This window comes from Manduca sexta, chromosome 10 (assembly GCF_014839805.1).
Source record: "Manduca sexta isolate Smith_Timp_Sample1 chromosome 10, JHU_Msex_v1.0, whole genome shotgun sequence".
NCBI classification, from domain to species: Eukaryota; Metazoa; Arthropoda; class Insecta; order Lepidoptera; family Sphingidae; genus Manduca; species Manduca sexta.
Window position 1 is genome coordinate 3,798,988 of NC_051124.1, and position 20,192 is coordinate 3,819,179.

General features: G+C 38.2%; 2 protein-coding genes across 5 annotated transcripts in view; one reads left to right on the forward strand and one right to left on the reverse strand.

The window, feature by feature from the left end:
- LOC115444385 (protein jim lovell) overlaps positions 1-5,989 on the forward strand; it is a 38,041-nt gene extending 32,052 nt beyond the window's left edge. For both annotated transcript variants that reach the window (XM_030170148.2, XM_030170149.2), the window contains one exon: positions 1,284-5,989. In XM_030170148.2, coding sequence (XP_030026008.2) covers positions 1,284-1,942 — 659 coding nt within the window. In that variant the 3' untranslated portion in view covers positions 1,943-5,989. The remainder of the gene's footprint in view (positions 1-1,283) is intronic.
- An 886-nt stretch (positions 5,990-6,875) lies between these two features.
- LOC115444368 (ATPase family AAA domain-containing protein 2) overlaps positions 6,876-20,192 on the reverse strand; it is a 30,153-nt gene continuing 16,836 nt past the window's right edge. For 2 of the 3 annotated variants that reach the window (XM_037437113.1, XM_037437111.1), the window contains exons 18-28: positions 18,815-18,983; positions 18,291-18,491; positions 17,856-18,012; positions 16,980-17,146; positions 16,559-16,707; positions 16,077-16,094; positions 14,567-14,754; positions 14,185-14,345; positions 13,461-13,663; positions 13,173-13,252; positions 6,876-12,339 (exon numbers count right to left, since the gene is read on the reverse strand). In XM_037437113.1, the coding sequence (XP_037293010.1) occupies positions 12,125-12,339; positions 13,173-13,252; positions 13,461-13,663; positions 14,185-14,345; positions 14,567-14,754; positions 16,077-16,094; positions 16,559-16,707; positions 16,980-17,146; positions 17,856-18,012; positions 18,291-18,491; positions 18,815-18,983 (1,708 nt within the window). In that variant the 3' untranslated portion in view covers positions 6,876-12,124. The remainder of the gene's footprint in view (positions 12,340-13,172; positions 13,253-13,460; positions 13,664-14,184; positions 14,346-14,566; positions 14,755-16,076; positions 16,095-16,558; positions 16,708-16,979; positions 17,147-17,855; positions 18,013-18,290; positions 18,492-18,814; positions 18,984-20,192) is intronic. The other variant, XM_037437112.1, reaches the window with a different exon arrangement.

Here is a 20,192-nt window from a genome sequence, read left to right on the forward strand (position 1 = left end):
TTTAACTCGCTGATGAATGCATAACATGCAACACGGGTCTTCGCCAAAATTCCTTTTCCACCATAAACATAATGAAAATCTTTGTCAAACCCTATAATTTGTAACATGTTCCTAATTCGATTTAAACATGCAAAAGTTCGCTACATTCATACAAAAGAATTTCGGAGCTCAAATTGATAGAAACAGCAAATATCTCAAAGCAGAACCTGCAATACAATTTATTAGCTATTAGCAAACAAATGGTAAACTTTTGCAAAGTTTCGCTAACGCTAAACTAACAAGACTACTAAACCACTTCCAGTAAAATCAAGGTGAATCAAACTCGAACAATAAACAAGTACCGCGATAACGGAGCGGGTATAATGCATGTAGACGCGCTCGGCCGCCGCTCCAGCGAGCGTCGGGCACACATCTCGCACGGCGCGCGAGCGCTGCGCTAATGTTAAACGCCCATTGTTTCCGACGCAAATGTTTATTAAGACGATCTGATAGCGTATCTCATAGGGGAACAGACGGCGAGTCTAACGTGTGCTTTGAATGCGCTCGGCTCTGTGGCCGCTTCAGCGCGCTGTCGGCGCGAGCCACCGCTCGTCTCTCGACACACAATAGTCGTCGATCGATTAGCGCGCATCGCTCCGTGCTGCAGACACATGCTCGCCGCCCGCCGCTCCCGTCAAACGCTAACGAGCTACAAATGGAAAACATCCTTTTTATTTTCCGCTCCGCGCGCCGCTCGCGTGACTCGCGACGGCTATTAAAAGAAAAACTAATTTCCATAATAAAATATCATCGCTCCGGCAATAAGTCCGCATCGGCCAAAATTATCTGATCGGTTTCGAGTTAACGTGCCCCGTCTAAATTATAAAACTATAAAGTGAGCGGAGGCGAAGCGGCGAGGCGACGTCGCGAGCGAGGCACATGCATGTGCGCGTTCTTTTTGACAAACGGCCCGTAATAGTCGCGTGCCCGCAACGAATTAATGACGAATCGCCGCCGACGAAATGTCGCCGCAACCCGCTCATTTCACCGTGTGTCGGTACAGAGTTATTGCCGAAACACGGTTATTAGATAGTGGTGCATTCGCGTAATGCGGCCGCGCGCGCAAGGCACACGGCACATGTCGTGCCGCCCGCCGCCGCCGCTGCCTCGCTTGCACCGCCTCGCTCGTAAATCACAAAACTCCGTTGTTTCCTAACGTAATTAGTCGGCTTAACGTTTCAGTTTAGCAGACACGAAAGCCTTTGACTTGGAGTTTACTAAAGCGTAACCTTTTGGTTCGACAGGGAGACCGAAAGGTCAACACAGCGCGCCGCGCGGCGGTCCACCTCGATCATGGACGAACGCCGAGCTCACGGAGGCGCTCCAGCACGTGTGGAACAAGAAGATGACCACCAGCCAGGCGTCACGGATATTCGGCATACCATATAACTCACTGCTCATGTACGTGCGAGGCAAGTACGGCAAGAGCCTCAAGCTGGAACAACTGAGGAAGGACTGCATCGGCGCGCCGCTCGACGTGCTCAACCTAAATTCCGGCAACAACAACAACAACCATCCCGCGAGCAAACACCACGACAAGGAGGACCACCAGAACGCGAGCCAAAGACCGGCCAGCTCCGAGCCGGACATTCCCTCCAATCCGATGTTCAACCCGTTCCAGCAAGGGTTCTACCCGGAGTTCCCGCCGGGCTTCCCGATGCCGCTCAACATGCTGCACCTACTGCCGCCTAACGAGAAAGCGCGAGAGCTATACCAGTCGATGCCGATGGCGCTGGACGCGCTGTCCGGCGTCACCAAGGAGGAGGACTGCAAGAGCGATCGCTCGAAGGAGAACTCCGCGGACGAGGAGGGCGAGTACCGCGCGCCGGCGCACGCGCACGCGCCGCACCCGCCGCACCCGCCCGACGCCCGCGCGCTGCTGCACCACAACGGACAGGACTAATGCACACGCCAGCGACGGAGGGACGGCTCGCCAGCGTCGTCCACTAACATCGCCCACTATGGAATACTAAAACTGGAATTTAATCTGTGTATTTCGTAGAGATCTCAACTATCAATAATTATTATCCTATATTTATTTGTATATTAGGACACCGCAGTGTACAGCTAATACGTTATATTATGAATTCGATTAGAATTTTTCACATGAAATACACCAAATAAATTTCAGTTTTACGAACATGAATAATATTTTTCGAAGGTATTTGTAACACCTCCGTAGCCTGTCTGGGGCGACGTCCACGTAAAAGAATATTAGTTAAATTTATATTTGAAGAGATGTGTTAATATTGTAAATGTATAATAAAATCGCGTATTTAAGTGATAGGCGATAATTTATTCTGATGGAGTGCAATAAGTATGAACGATGTTGTGATTGTTACGAGTTAAGATTATTCCGTATTCTGTTGTATTGTTTACATTCCGTGTCACATTCCACCACTTTATACTTGTCTAGTTATTTTGAAGCCTGACCAGAGACTAAAAATCTTGATGACATACAAAACCACAAAACAGATCGTGTCGCGCAAAAACACCGCCGAGCTGACACTCCGCAAACAGTTTACACAAAAGATATTGAAAATGGTAAGTGCGGTGTTCATACAAAATGCAGTAACCAATAATCGCTCGACTGTCAACTTCTCGCGACCGATGCAATAAAAAATATAAATGGCACCTCCGCACAGATAAAAATAAGCATAAGATATATTTTTTAATTTATGGTAAGGCGACATCCACTGTTTTTTTACAATTTATATTAATTTAAACACTCCTGTTTTGTGTTAAAGTGACTGTAGATATAAAGTGTTATTATATGTGCGAAACTTCTGAATCTCACCAAAGTTTGTAAAATATTTCGTAATAATAGTTATTATATTCGATGATAAACAATTTTTAAATGTAAATAATTAATTATAAATGGGATAAATTGAATTAACCATTAAATTAATGAGACATTAAGTGTCTAAAATGGTATATAGTAGTGTATTTGTAATTGTTGTAGTTGTTAGTTATTTGAACAGGCGCGTAGCCGTGGGATCTGACGGGGGTCTAAATGAAACATTATTCACCGTGCATACCTGTTAACGACTATCATTTTCATGTTCAGAGCCGGCGCACAGGTCCGTTGACCCCCTTCACTACGTGCCTGTATGTGAATACAGTATGTTCTCGTGGGGGACGCAGAAACGTCACTGGGGGGTCCGCGACGCACTCGTCACGCAGCACTTAACTTGTACACTCTTCGATGTAATAAAACCATTAAACACAACATAGTATAAGTGTAGGCAGAATGTATCGTTAAATGTCTTGCCAAGTTGATTTTTGCGCGCAAGCGTACATTAGATTCTCTATTAGTTCAAATTATTTGTATTTCTTGAGAATTGATGGGATGGGATAAACCTTCGTGTGAATATTAAAGGTGTAAAATTAAATACGTAATTGATCGATTTACTGCTAAGTCGCATTTGGGTAGTTAAAGAATATTCATATAAAAAGGTGAACAAAAAGTGTGTCGATTGAAATCGACGAAGCTTAATTACAAAATAGTCAGTTTTTTCCAAACCACATAATTTTTTATTTCATCATTTTTCGTAATCACAAAATGACAGTGCGCGCCAGGAATAGACAAATAAAGTATCTGCACTCAATGTTCAAATAAAAAGGAGCTTTCAAGATTTTAGTGAATAATGAAAGTTAGTATAATGAAGAGGTTCAACCCAAACCTGGCTTTAGATAATTGTATACTATTACATAATTAGGTGTAACAGTACGTTAACGCCAACGTGGCGTAGCGGTTTTGACAGTAGCGTGACATTTATTCTGTCAAAAACGTCAAGGCGTTTTGAACTTGGCGATTAGAAGGAACTGTCAAAACTGACACGTCACAACGGAGTTAGTTTAGATAGATACCGAGTCGTAACTGGTGTACATACAAATTTATTTGTATAAAATAATTTTATAACTACGTTGATAATTAACGTTTCCTTTATGCGACATACATTTCCAAATGTGACTGTTTTATGTTAGGTTATTGTACACGACATTCTATTTCCACGTACTCAATTTGATGTTACGCCGACAGTAGTTTCCGGGAATGAATCATTGATTTAATTGAATTAATTTGTTTTAGAGGCATTGCTCCGATCACTGACCTTGCATCAAAGCTTCAGTTTATTCCTCGACATTCATATAAGTAATATTGAATTACATCCATATTTTTTCATCCTTAATACGCTCACATAGGCAAGAAGTTTAATTCACTAGAAATTCAATTGTATTACTTATGTTATAGGTTACAACATAAGTTAAACATTTTAATAACAGTATTGTCCAGTTAAGGAAAAGAGCAAATGAAATAAAATCATCTGTTCCTACCGGAAATTAGTCAGGAATTCTCAATAAATCCAAACGTTATTTGCCTCATTACTGAACGCCCGTGTAAATGTTTAATTAACCATTTATAAAAAAAAACGTTAAATCTAAATTCATATCCTTTGCCCATATACAATATGTTTCAAAAAACTAGGTCGGTGATGCGGAAATGTCACACAAGTTAATTAAAACTTCAAAACTTAACAGAAGACTGAACACTACTTACGAGTCTATTTTATAAAAACTTATTGTACATTAACAGTAATCAGTAATCACAGTATCAGTACTATCAGGCGACAGAATCACATCGTAGTACACGGTAGGCACATCATATAACAATATTATCATTACAGGGATTTTTATATATAAAAAACTAATTACATTCTATTGAATATTTAATATTTTAACAGATTTTATATTGCTTTTAGTAATTCCTTTACGCTTCACCACACGAACAAGATTTTTTTATGCACTTGTGTCTGCGACGTTGCATTTTTCACGTTGGATATGAAATAAGGTCATGTGAATAAGGCCGTATGAAACGTAAATACATGTGCCAAAAGAATAATAATGAAACTATAACGTGCACTATATGAAATAAATATTTGATGTTTTAATCGTTCCCAACGTTGATTCGCAATTAATTCCTATTAAATAGCTCAACAAAATACATTCCATTTTAAATAAACTATTGAAACGCATTATTGATTTATAGATAATAAGAAAATGTTAAACATCGTCGGGAATGACTAAAATATACCAGCATTCGTTTCGTATTTTAATTGACTTTTATACTTGTGTTGTGATCATAGATTGTGGTGTCGGATATTTTTTTTTACCTAATTCGTACAAATTGAAGCAGTATTAGAGTGATTTTGTTAAAGTTTTAATTGAGAAGTTTTTAATTAAGTTTTGTTATTTGTTAATAATGTGTAAAATGAACGAAGAAATTATTATATGATAGTGTTTTAATGAGTTTCCTTGTGAAAAGGAGCTCTATTGCGCGTTGTCGGTAGTTCCGTGGCACATTGTTTCAATTACTTTGTCAGTTCAAGTTCCGAGCGATATTCGAATGAACTGAACACAAGACGCCACCACGTTCGAGTTCTTTGAAAGCTACATTCATTTCAGTATAGAATATACAAGAGATACATCAGGAGCCAAATGTAAAAGCGTAAAGAGTAATAATAAATAATATATTGTAATAAATCGAGTACATACGTTTAGTTGATAGTATCTACATGTGATTTGTAATGATTTAGTAAATTTTTGAAATATTTAGTTCCTTCATTTTGTTACTTATATTTATATAACGATGTAATGCGATGGTTTAGCTCTTAGATAAAATTGTTCACTCCGATAAAGAGTATAATTAATTATAAGTTGTGTAATTTAATTTGTTGTATTTTTCCTTAATATAATAATGACAAATTAAATGATATCGTTACATTAGGATGTAAAAAAGATTATCTATTTGATCTTAAAATAATACGACAAAAATATTTATGTTCTAGTATCATTCTATCGTGTAATTCAAATTGAAATGATGGAGTGATGTAGTGAAATTCGTCTACGGTCACCAACGTAAAGTGTAAAAAATAAAAAATATCAAATAACACGTTGCTGTTTCATTCACTCATTAGCAAATCCTAAGTCCCTTAACTAAAAAAGTTCCAGAAAATCATCGACGTATATTCTATAGACACGGATGTCCATATAAACTATTTGTTCAAAATGTGAACTAAAATCGCAACCCCTGTTATAACCTATTTATTCACTTATACAACAAATAATTTTACTTATTTGAGTTATATTTTTTTATTCACATCCAGGTTTGCACTTAGACTTCGGTTTTTATTTTATGACCCCACTCCGCACACAACCAAGAGCATCAATATTGACACCATGTTAAAATCAGTTTGAATGGATTACAGTTCAATTCATTGAACACAATGAATGTTCGGAACTTGAAATCTAGTATGTAGTACATATATCAATGCAGAAAATATATTTTAAGAACTTTAAAGAGGAATTATTTCGTCATATATGATTGTTGCGTAACTTTAACCAAAACTGTTATCCCCGAAGAACTAGACCCATTGATTCCCAAAGTGGTCCAGGTGGACCCCCAGGGGTCCACAGGAGACTTGAAGGGGGTCTACGTTCGCGTGACCACAAAATGGGTGTCCACGCAAATTTATCTGGTTTGATAGTAAAGTACTAAAATGTTGGCTTGATTTCACCTATCAATGTAGGCAGATAATATTGATAGGCGTCGTATGAGGCTCGGTGACCTCAACATAACTGATCAGACACCCCCCACGACGGCTGGGCGGTAGTTGTAATGCACTTTCTCTGCGAAAGAAAAAAGGTCCGCCAGAACCAACAAAATTTTTAAAGGTTGTATGAGAAAAAAAAGTTTGCGAACCTCTGGGCTAGATAGAGGTGCATTTAGTACACCTTTCGCTATTTACTTTAAAATGGAGTAAAATAAAACAACACAATAATATCACATGTAATCATACCCTTTTATTTTCAGTTTAATTAATAATTGTAATTTTATAAATATAAAATTATACACTAATTTATACGGTGGATATCGTGAGCGTCGAGTCACTTCTGTGTTGAGCAAATGCAAGCATAGTTTTACATAGAGTACGGAGGCTGGATTTGATTCGGCGACAGACCAAAATAGTAATTACCTATTAATTAAATTGATCTTAAAAACACATACAGCTTCAAATGAATATATACGTTAGCAGGAAGACATTAGATATTAATTACTTTGCTTCGTTTAGACTTATTTGGTCGTTATTCGCGTATACACTCATTTGAAGCTGACTTCATAATATATAATAAAGTAAGCTATAATTTGTTCGATACTAATTTTATCATAGTATTTATTCGCGTTTTAATTTGTTTAAATTTTCTGTTTGTACTTTTATTGCTTTGTAGTTTGGTTGGTAACTTCCGACAGAAGATATAGAAACGAAAAGATTATATATAAATTGTACATTTTCAGCTACTGGAAAAGTTTTTACAAACAAGAAAAATCAAGTGAGTAATCAACTATATTATGGACTAAAATTACTAAGCATTTATCGCAAATTTATCTACTTAAAGATAGTTAATGCTAAATATTATTAATATTACACTGTGTACCTATATGAATTTAGAACACATGACTATTATAACCAGAATAACTTTTATTATTTGTGTTTGGCTACTAGTCTTTTGAGCCAGTAACTTATTCAGCCTAGTTCGGACTACGCTTGCATTTTATTCGACCAGCGAGTAATTTAGTAATTAACGTGTCTATAGTAATCTACTTGACTACATTTTCGGTATTCAGACTCATTTAGTTACTGAGTTACTGCTAGAGTACGTCCGAACTAGATTTGTTTTGGGTCTGAACTAGGAGAGTGACTTGAATATTTTTTATATTATTTCGTATTCTCTTGTTCTTCATGGCTACATCATTTAACCGATATTGATGATATATGGTACTGAGTAAGCTTCAACTCCAAGGCTACTTTTTATTTACCACAAACCGAATACCGTGCGGACGAAGCCGCGGGCAAAATCTAGTTATATCACGTGATCTCTGTCACCAATCAAATCCAACCTATTTTTGGAACCAGATTGTGCTTTACGTATAGGGAATTCTGTTACACAGGACAGTGTTAATAACATGGTTTGATTTACTTACCCTAGCGTTAGAAATTCGAATGTTTATATTACAAGATGCGTCTACGCACAGTCGTACTAGTATTTACAACTTCATTATTTCACTTCGCAACTTTAAGGGTTTTTTTTTTGAGACAATACTATACAAGTCTCCCTTGAACTGGGCATAAAATATTGCACAAACATTTGTGATTGGTCGAAAGACATGTGACCCACGCGTTGCTGTCTCGACCAATCACAATCAAATAACTTGAACGTTCGTGCTACATTTTAGGGGCGCTGGTAAAGTACTGTCCAGTTACAATGTCGACTTTCGAGAAACGTTGCATCACTCGAATGCCTATGTTATTTTACACCGAAACTCGAAACATGACATCGGAGCGAATATGACAAGCTTTAATTATGTTTAACGCCTTTTAAATATTATATATCAGCTTTATATAATAGTATAGATTAATTATAACTTTTGATGGAATCACCCGTACGGCTTTTCGTAAATTCACCGTAAGAACTGCTTTGCTGACGGTACCAGCGAATTATAAATAATAGTGCATGACTGTGACACGTAGACGTAGTTTCTTAGTCGGACTGAGGTAACTGTTTTGTTGTATGACATAATTTTCTATTTAATTCATAAATATCACACTGTTTTGTTTAGTACATAGAATTTATTGCATCTGTTTTGCACACTGTACTTGTGAATATGTGATTTGATATTTTCTCAAGAAAATATGTAGACTAAAGAAACTTTGCAGACACTTTATTCATTTTTTTATTAATAAAACACTTAATAAAATGACAAATATTACATAAATAACAAAACAATGACATTCGTGTATTCGATATACAAACCAAATACTTTTCATTAAAGAATAAATCACACCAATACTATATTCTCTTTAGTCTACTTTTCTTTTTTCAAATGCGAATAAATTCAATGTCCATTTTAATAAGCATTTCTATAACCGATTTAGAAATTTGTTCGGAGTTTTTAAGTACTTAATTCTGTCAGAACTTTAAAACGAACGGTTGTTAAGTCGCGTGTAAACAATAGAACACGACGGACAGCCTCCTTTCTTTTTATAGATATACTCTATTCTTGCGTAATTTATTTTATTGTAATGCGTATCATTTGAGATAATTTCGGTACAGTGTTTCTTTTGGTAATTATAACTGTATATGGTTGAAACCAATTATAGTAGAAATTTTACAAAAAATGAGATTATTCAAATATCAAATACGCAAGACATAGAAAATATCCATATTACTGAACGAATACTTTCACAGAATTATACTACAAGTGGCAGCAGATAAGAACATCAATACATACATGTCAAATTTAATCTAATGTCAATATTAATAAATTTCAAAATCGTTTTTAATTTTTCAGCACACATCAATAAACACGCTCACGTAGGCAGTGTGATTTGTCTATTACAGTAAAACCATTCATTCGCAATAATTCGAATCGATTATTGAAAAGTCCATTCGGACCAATCGCTAATCTAGTATCGATACGTGTTAGTTCCTAAATAAATTTTGAATACTAAATGTCATACAATAACAATAATTTATTAAATGAAATTATCTATATGTTAGTACAACCTTACATCTAGCGTAAGCAGAATATTATAAGCTTATTTGGTACGTTTATTAAAAACAATATTTTTGTTAATGAAAAATATAATCAGTGCAAATTTTCACGCCTAAAAAGCCAAATTGTATTTAAATTTCGAAGTTGCCAACATTAAAAGTTGTTTATTTATAAACAGGTAACACTGGGAGAGAAATGTAACACCCAATGAGGAACACGGTTAAAAACCGCGTTACAAAGTAAACTTTTATTTACAATACTATATTCATTCTCCATGTACGTTCATATCACAGTCCAGTGGGCAATTTCTTAAAACAGCTTAAACCTAACCTAGATTTGAAACCGAATGCTGATGACGTTGAAAGATAAAGTAATTCTTAACATATCGACGTGAATATATTATTTATTTAGTATTAAATGCGGGCAACGTTCGCGACTATTATTTAATAGTCGATTCTTAATCCTATGTGTATCGATACAAGTAGACTAATCGATTTTATACACATTCTTTTGTCGATAATATGACCCGTGAATGGCTAAAGTGGACTAACGAAATAATTCATTACTATCGACATAACAGGTATTTGTTACTATTTTATTTGAATGATTAAGTGTTACACACTAGTTATAAAGCAGAAGAACATAAACACGGCTTCAAAAGTAAAACAGAGACAGAGAGAGACAGCACTACTTTGGTCCCAGAAGGCGATAATTATGAAATCTAATGTGCATTGTGCGTGTTTCTTGGGATAGACGTAGCAGTAAACATAAAATTCATTCATATAGGAAAATCCAATCGATTTTTAATATTTGTCACATCATCGAATAAGCTCTATAGAACGAGTATTAAGCAAAAATTCCCGTCCAAATATACATTCAGCAGAATTCACATCACTAGTACTTATCGATTATTTAAATAAAAGCAAATGAAACGATTATTCTGCATACTATATCCATATACGTTACATATTTAAATATATCGAATATCGACACTATTTCTAAGCACTGAAAATCATTTTTATTATACCTTAATATACAAACCAACATCGATTTATCTGTAAACGTCAGCAGAATTCATTTTAATTGTACATCAGTTAACATCACAAACAATTTGGCTCATTAGGAATGGTAATCGTTTCATTGTCGTAAAATATTTTTAGTTACTATTAACTGCCGTGACGACAGCGATTCGAAGGTAACCGGACGATGTGCGGGAATGAACAGCCGCAACTGAATTACTGAGGCTTATTCATTTAAATTATAGATAAATAATTTAGAAAAATTATGAAAAAAATTTGTTAAACCATTAATCGATAATCCAGATAACGATTCTAGAATTTATTCGCAGCCAACGCAATAACGAGTTTATTTAGACAATTCGATTTAAACAAAACAATCGATTAACACTAGCGTAGTTCAAAGAGGCTTCTTTAATTCCTAATTAATCGTCCTTAAATAAATTCGAATGATAATACAGACTCAACAAATGAATCCGAGACATTTTATAAATCATTACCGCACAGTCACGTCCATTTGAGCCTAACTAAAATAAATAATTGATATTATGATCCTACATGTGCATCTACATTAGCGAGGACGCGATATTATTTGTTGCTGGGCCGAATAAGGCATCTTACACAGTGTACAGTTGCAGTAAGCACATACCGCGCGTTCGCCAATCTAAACCCACCCTTAAAGTCCAAACAAGTAATTTCCGATACTCATAATCATACAAAATCAAAATCATACAAATTACTGCGGCACACAGACATATGTAAGGAATGCTTCATTCCAAAACTATCGATACCCTATCGTTGGCTTGCTGTCAATAATTTTCTGTCACAAACAAAATTCAGAAAACTATACATCATTTATCGATAATAATTCGAAAATAAGTAGAGAGGACTAGACGTTAGTTATCGACGCCGCGCGGCAGATAAGTTTTATTATTACGCAAATAAGTTATGATACAAAATTTGAACTATGTTAGTACACACAATAATGTCTTTTACAATGATAACCGTCTAAACAAATGTCAAGTTGACATTCCATTCGAACACAAGTAAATTTCTATGCCTTTCTATCCTTGAAGTTATTCAGTCTTCATAAGAAAAATCTTATTCGAAAATTACGTATCATGTGGATTCAAAAAGCAATCAAGTTTTATTTCAGCTGCCCAGCAGTAAATTTCAATTGCGGAAATATTATATTTATGAAGATTTTAACCTACAATGTCACAATTAGAACAATCGTTTTCCCCAAAAACTTCTAAGCATTTTATCGAACTATTTTACTACAATAAATTACAACCAACATTCATCTAACATTCGATAACGCAACGATATCGAAATTCAAACAGACCTAAAAATCTATGTAACCACACAACCTCATAATCGTTTACGTGAAATCGATAATCGATACACAAAAAAATCGATCAGAAAACCATTGACAACAGCCAATCTACATTCTAATTCACTTTTTAGCTAGATGTAAGTACCTGTTGACCACGGTGTTAAGTTCTTGGGGCAGTTTGGAGCGGTCGTACTTGTGCGCGTAGCTTCGTACGACTTTCGTTAGCTGCGTGTGCAGGTCGAGTAGGGCAGTGAGACCGATGCTCCTCAGAGCCTTCGCGTTCTTATATACAATGTTTTCTAACTCAGTCTTGTTTATCAGTACTTTGTCTGCGTCTGTAATATAAAAAAAAAAGTAATGGAATAGTCTGTTTTTTCCTTATGTGGCTTTTTTTATTGAAATGAAGCGGTATGGAACTTTGGAAGCCATGAATTTGAATTTTTAATGATACTTAACTATCCAACTGCTTTATTACTGAAAAATTATCTAACGACGTTTAGCGTTATTTGATGTCAAACATCAATACCTATAAAATAGTTTCTTATTGAAACAAATTTATAATGCAAGAGCCCGTGAACCCCAGACCTTCGTTATTTTATAAAAGCTGAAAGTTTGTCAGCGCATGCTCTCAACACAGGTAACAACGATGGGCCCTTATGAAGTTTGGGCTACAGTGGCTTTGGCAGGTACACGGTATTAAAGGTGTGTAAAATACCGATCTAGTTTCACCAAATAATGAAGTGAAATTTTATGGTATTACCTTCAGAAAATTATTAAAAATCACGTTATTCATTGACAGACACTTAACATCGTGGCAATCCCTTGCCAGACACCCTTAATGTTCATGAAATTATAATTTTATTTACGTTATAGTATAAAAGCTGATTTTTATATATAGTACTTGGGTAATAAGTAAATAATGTTTCCTCGTTACCCAGACGTTTTTGATACACACACACCTTTTAGACACCTTTAGTACCGTGTACCTGCCAAAGCCACTGTAGCCCAAACTTCATAATGGCCCATCGTTGTTGCCTGTGTTGGGAGCATGCGCTGACAAACTTTCAGCTCTTATAAAATAACGAAGGTCTAGGGTTTACGGGATCTTAGACTATTAGTTTAAACTACTAATGCCCAAAATGAAAATAAAACACTTTTTTACACTTACCTCCGCTGGCAGTGTCATGTCCTGAATTACGCTTCTTTGGTGACGTTTTAGCTGGAGATTTTTCCGTTGGTCTTGTTGGACTGCAAGAAAAATTATCGATATAAATAAACGTGGGATATTTATCGATAAATCGTAAATATAATATAAGCCAGTGCAGACTACAACTTAACATAAATGTGAGTGACAGAGGCTTTTCTACATTCTCTTTTTAAAGTCAAAGGATTTTTTTGCGACTGGATGGTTCAAAAAACTCGCCAGGAATTATGGCTATATTACAGTTTGCAGTACCTATCAGGCGCGGCGTACTGTCGCTGTGTATGGTGCGGTGCGCAGGCGCAAGCATCTTGTCTGCGGCGCAACGGCGCGTCGTCATCTGAACCCGAAGGTGAGGACGGCGGCAACAGCGGCGTCGACGTGATCGGCTTGTTCTCCTTACACTCTTCGTCTGTGATCCCGAGGCTGTTGTCCTTGAAGTTTTGGACTGGAGACATCTGTCACGTGCGTCAAGTGGGGTTTAGATTAACCATAATTTGCAGTAGACTTACTAGTAATATATAGCGTATAAATAATTACAGCAAGCGAACTTCTGTAAACTTTGAAGCTCATAGGACTTGCGGCGAGTCGCATGTTTATATTATTGAAATATTGCCACTAGAGTAAACGCATCTGGAAGATCTTGCGCAATATAAGGCTGCGAGAACTTGGTGATGTAAACATAGCTTAACCATACAAATATATTATAGGGATTAAAGATATTGTACGGAAAAAATAAGTCATATCTGTACAACTTCGAAAGTCTATTGGACTCGGTTTAAATTTACGCGAATGTTTAACAAAATCGCGATAACATATGATATATTTTTTTCTACTTTAAACTTAAGCATATCGTATCTAGTAATCTCCACTACACCAGAGCTTTGGCCAAAAATCAAACCCTTTCTTAATCGTATCAGGCCTGTAACTAGCAATCAACAAATTTAATTTAAGGCTTATATTATCACGCTAAACTGACCTTCTGCGAAGTCCTAGGCCGCTTGACGACCAGCCCCTTGGACCACGCGTTCATCCGCCTCCGTTTCCGCTTGGCGGAGTGCGCGTCGTTCTTGTCACCATTCTGCGAGGTGCGAGGGGTTTTGCTCTCGCTGTTGTTCATGAGCGAGTCTAGACCTTGCGCTGAAATCGAAATAATTTATATTACAGTTTATTTAAAATATGCTAAAATATAATGCTCGACTCACTAGGGAATCTACGATGATACGATATTTTTCATTAGCGGTCATAGATAAATTCTTTACCCCATCAATCTTTTCCGTTCTGTGACAATCAAATTCCATCTTTATTTTACGAATCGTGCCCCCGTCTAGCCAAAAATAATATTCCAAAATTACACTCACGTAAATTAGAAGCCGTGTATATAAAGTCGGGCAAATCGTTGTCCGCCTCGTCCCCCTCCTCCTTCCGTTTCCGCGCGATCTCTTGACACTCGAGCTCGAAGTCGCTGTCCATCTCTACATCGATCAGCGCGTGCGCATGGTCACGCAGGGAACACGCCTCGTGACGTATCTGCTTGTCTGATGACGTCCTGTATGCGTTGATAAAACATTAGTTCTTTATATCGATTATCTACTTTGATTATATCGATTTTCTACATCGATAATTTAACCGACAAATAAAGCATTCTTTACTGTTACTTATTTCTAATAGTATTTTATTAGTTTGGCAGATTGACTACAGAGCACCAAAATTGTCTAGTACATACTATATTTTATAAGTTTATATATCATTCGAAAATACATCTAGCAATATACCCAACATTACTTCCCACTCAAAAAAATTATTATGCATTGTTTTTATCCACTCTATACCATATTTAGAGTCCAAAAGCTATAGCATATTTATTATAAACTATTATTAGTCTAAAATACTTATTTATGGACCGCACAACATGGCGATGATATAAATATGCTAATTCAAATAGATGACCGGCTATTTATAGTCTCATAACATAGACAAAAGCCTGTAGTTTATGTATCTAAAGCTATGTAACTATACAGTAACTGATGGAACGAAAAATATGATAGCGTCTCACATGCATTTCTTTAAGATTTTTAATGTTTTTTTTTATCATTACCAAAAGGCACAAATTATAATCAATATCAGTTGTTCAACCAGTCACCTGTATATCTTATTAATTATACTATATCTATATACCTAGTGCTTGTTTCAGCTTTGACTGAAAATAATTAAGTATACATACAATATTTACTTATACAGGGTCATTTTGACGTTGCGTTACTAAATGAAACCACATACTCGTCTTTACCGCTGCGACGAATTCTCTTAGAGTAGTAGTAGTGGCATTAGGAAGCGTAAAATTACTTTTTATTTATATTTATTTTGTTCGAAACTTACACTTTTTTACATCTATGGCTCAAGTAACTTATTGTAAAGTTTTATTTTCAAGTAGATAAACATGTGGTTTCATTTAGGAATGCAATGTCAAAATGACTCAGTATAACACTAAGTTTGGACTAGCAAGTTCTCTCAGCAATAAATGCGTTTACATTAGCGGCAATATTTAATTAATTCTATACACATGCAACTCGCCGCAATTGCTGCAAGCTTGAAAATTTTGCAGAAGTCAGCTTACTGTTACCGTAAATTATTAAAAATCACTTTCGAAAGTCGACCTTTGCAAGTTTTGTTGCTAATCTAAACCTTGTCCGATATGTAGCTTTCAGTCAACACCTCATTAACCTAAGCTAATTCTTATATTTTATACTAAATATCACACCATGCATATAACTTAAATATGACCGGACAAAAGGTTAGAGGTATATACATAATAATAATATTTCTGTGATATTCATTACAATAAGGTCTATTATCAAGCGTCATTCATACCTATACATCCCTCTAGCCCTTTGAAAGGCACCCGGGGAATATGAAAAAGAAATATAATGAACATGTTATAAAATAAACACACAAATATATGAAAATAACGTTATGAAATTGTTAAAATAAAATTAATGGGGGTGGTAAAGTTAATAAATCATAAACCGATAATGATTGGATAGATTTTAGTTTTTATTAAACAATCGTTAAATAATTTTTTAATTGATTAAAATTACACATCTATGTACCATACCCCTATTAAACAACGACAATAATATTATGCAAGTCACTTCAAATCCTGTCGTCAGTGTAATTTTTTTTTTGTCTTGGTATTTTGCTTACATAAAAAATTATTACAAGCATATTGTTATTGAAGGTGGTATCAGGTTCCTCTGCTATCACCAAAATAATTCCTGTCTCACTTATCTTACTAAACATTATTTAGTAGTATAACCTTATGAATAAAAATTAAATTCAGTAGACTTTCTCACCTGTCCGGGTTATACTCGAGCGCGTTTGCGCATATCAGATCTATGTCATCCAGGAACTCCTTGGCGCAGTTGTATTTATGCATGTCCACTTTGGTCATCATGGTCTCCAGGTCCATTGGTTGTTTCACTATCTCCAAGTAGTCGGTCACCTGAATGCAATAATAAATATCATAGTTATAAAAAATACTTCGAAAATAAAAACGAGTTTCCAGTATGAAAGTGATAGGAGAGTTTATTTCAAAATAAATGCACGTAATGAAATTATTGTCTCATATTTTTTAATTTTTATTTGTCTTAATACTTTCTTTCTTTCAACAATTATCGTATTTCGTTATATATATTTATTTTGAGAAATCTAGATTGTTTAGTGATATTTCTAGAGGTTTCGAAATAATTATTTTTATAAAATGTTTTAGATTACCTCCTCCAAGTCAACGGGTTTGGTGAACTTGTAGAAGCGGCGGTTGGAGGCGAGCTTCCTGCAGATGTCGCGCAGGAATATCCGCAGCTCGCGCAGCTTGTAGTCCTCCTTGCGCTTGCGCCGCGCCAGCTCGTCCGGGCTCTCGCGCGGCGGCGGCGGCGGCGGCGCTGGGGCACGAGGACAAATATGTAGTACACCAACACACTAATTGTTGGATATCTCATCTAACTAAAATTATAAATGCAAAATAATTTTTTGGATGTCCAAGATGCAGGCATAGTCTAGTATGGACATCGTTGCTAATTCTTGTAAGTGTAATTTTTTGATAATAAATTTATTTCTTATTTCTTAAATATATTTTCTGAGAATATTTGGATGGTTGGTAGATGTAAACGCAGAAACCGCTGGACAAATTTAAATGAAATTTGGCACATGCACATGTATAGATCACTGCCTGAATTACATATAGGCTAGTTTTTATTCTGGTAATTTGCTTCTGTTGGAAATATTTGCATTTTATAATCATTTAGATAGATAGCACTAACGTACAGATAGAGCGATAGAGCTGAATCCCTACAGCATAAAAACGCGGGCGAAAGCGCAAGCAACACCTAATATTACATAAAATATACTCCACATTTTTTTTATTACTTTGAATGACAAGACATATTTGCTGTTCGCCTGATTGTAAGCTATACTACCGCCCATAAACAATAGAAACGTCATTCAACATTTGAATTACAAAGTATTGTTTGGTATTCCACTGCGCTCGCCATCCTATGACATAACATATTAAGTCTTATTATGTCCAGTAGTTACACTGGATTGTTTTTGGTTCTCCCTCCAAAGGATCTAAATTGTGTGTATTCACCTTACCTCTTGGCAATGGGGGTGGGGGCTCGTGGTTCTCTATTGGCGGCGGGTCGAGCAGCGCCTCCGCCACCACCGGCTTGAGGAACCCGATCACCTCCGACGCGTACGGCTCCCTCACGCGGTACACGCAGTCTTTGTACACCGGGAACAGGTCGTGGAGCTGGTGGGGGTAAAATTAAGTTATATTAGCTTATGATAGGACGGTGGTCATATTTACTTTAACAGTTTTTTTACATATTATGAATAATGAACATATAGAAAATATCTCTCGCCACTCCACATTCTATTGGACCTCACTCCATTTACTATCAGGTGCAGTGGGCTCACTTCGTCGTGCACGTAAATGAAAATAAAATAAAAACGAAATAACATCCTGGAAAGTGGATGCACTAATCGTCTCTGCCCGTGTCTGTGTGTAATACGTGTGAATATATGAACCTCCGGCGGCAGGTCCTCGTGCGGCAGCGGCGTGGTGGCGAGCAGCGTGGTGCGGTGGCCCGCGGCGCCGCGCCACAGCTGCAGCAGCAGCGCCGCGCCCGCGCTCGCGCCGCCCGCGCCCGCCAGCGCCGCCCACACGGCGCACACGTCGCGCACCAGCAGCACGCAGCCGCGGTCCGCGCGCCGGCACTCCGAGAACACCTGCGTGGCCGGAGCTGGTCACTAACTGAACCTCCATGTACCGAGGGCTGCCTGCCCTGTGACCTTCTTTTTATTCATCACCCTGTCAATTATTCGCTAGCCGACGAAAGTACTAGCGTGAACTGAACTATGTTTTGATTTTCTCGAATCGACATAGCAGATACGATTCATATATGTAATATATTTTTCTCAAAAATCCATATTACACATTAGTGACATTTAGAGCAAAAAATAATTTTAATAACTTTACATTTCTTTCTACATACGCAAACCCAACTTATATAGAACTAATGCAACGCACGCATACGAACGTATCAACTTACAGATATAAGCGCTTGTTCCTGCGTGAACGTATGCGCCGAGTGTAACGTCGACATGCTGAGCTCTACGACGGTGCAATTCTCCAGCTCAGCGAGCAGGGCCGGGGCTACGTGCGTGTCTGCGCATTCACCGCTGATGAGCAACACGCTGGATGATAGGGCGTCTCCGATCCTGGTTTAAAAGAAAATTTTATAAATAATTATCTTTAAATACAAGAAAGAAGAAGAAAAAGGTTTGCCTCAAAATGTAAAGTCTCTGTCTATTATTTTGGATTATTAACATAATCATACTCTCTTAAACTTATATTGAGCTCATAGCGCGCTTAGGTGAGCCAATCTTACAAGGCATCATATATTTTATTAAGCAGCATAGGTGTGTTATGAATTCGTAAAATTATTATTTTATGTATTGCCCTGTGGTACTATGCCGTAGCATAGAGGCGGCGAGTGTGTAGTGTGTAGTGTGTAGTGTGTAGAGGAGTGGTGTCCTTACCGGTCGCCGAGCGCGTTGTGCAGCAGGTGCGCGGCGGCGGCGAGCTGCGCGCCGAGCAGCGGCAGCGCACGCGCAGAGAGGCGGCGCGCGGCGAGTGTGTAGTGTGTAGTGTGTAGTGTGTAGAGGAGTGGTGTCCTTACCGGTCGCCGAGCGCGTTGTGCAGCAGGTGCGCGGCGGCGGCGAGCTGCGCGCCGAGCAGCGGCAGCGCACGCGCAGAGAGCGGCGCGCGGCGAGTGTGTAGTGTGTAGTGTGTAGTGTGTAGAGGAGTGGTGTCCTTACCGGTCGCCGAGCGCGTTGTGCAGCAGGTGCGCGGCGGCGGCGAGCTGCGCGCCGAGCAGCGGCAGCGCACGCGCAGAGAGAAGGCAGCGCGGCGAGTGTGTAGTGTGTAGTGTGTAGTGTGTAGAGGAGTGGTGTCCTTACCGGTCGCCGAGCGCGTTGTGCAGCAGGTGCGCGGCGGCGGCGAGCTGCGCGCCGAGCAGCGGCAGCGCACGCGCAGAGAGCGGCGCGGCGAGTGTGTAGTGTGTAGTGTGTAGTGTGTAGAGGAGTGGTGTCCTTACCGGTCGCCGAGCGCGTTGTGCAGCAGGTGCGCGGCGGCGGCGAGCTGCGCGCCGAGCAGCGGCAGCGCACGCGCAGAGAGGCGGCGCGCGGCGAGTGTGTAGTGTGTAGTGTGTAGTGTGTAGTGTGTAGAGGAGTGGTGTCCTTACCGGTCGCCGAGCGCGTTGTGCAGCAGGTGCGCGGCGGCGGCGAGCTGCGCGCCGAGCAGCGGCAGCGCACGCGCAGAGAGGCGGCGCGCGGCGAGTGTGTAGTGTGTAGTGTGTAGTGTGTAGAGGAGTGGTGTCCTTACCGGTCGCCGAGCGCGTTGTGCAGCAGGTGCGCGGCGGCGGCGAG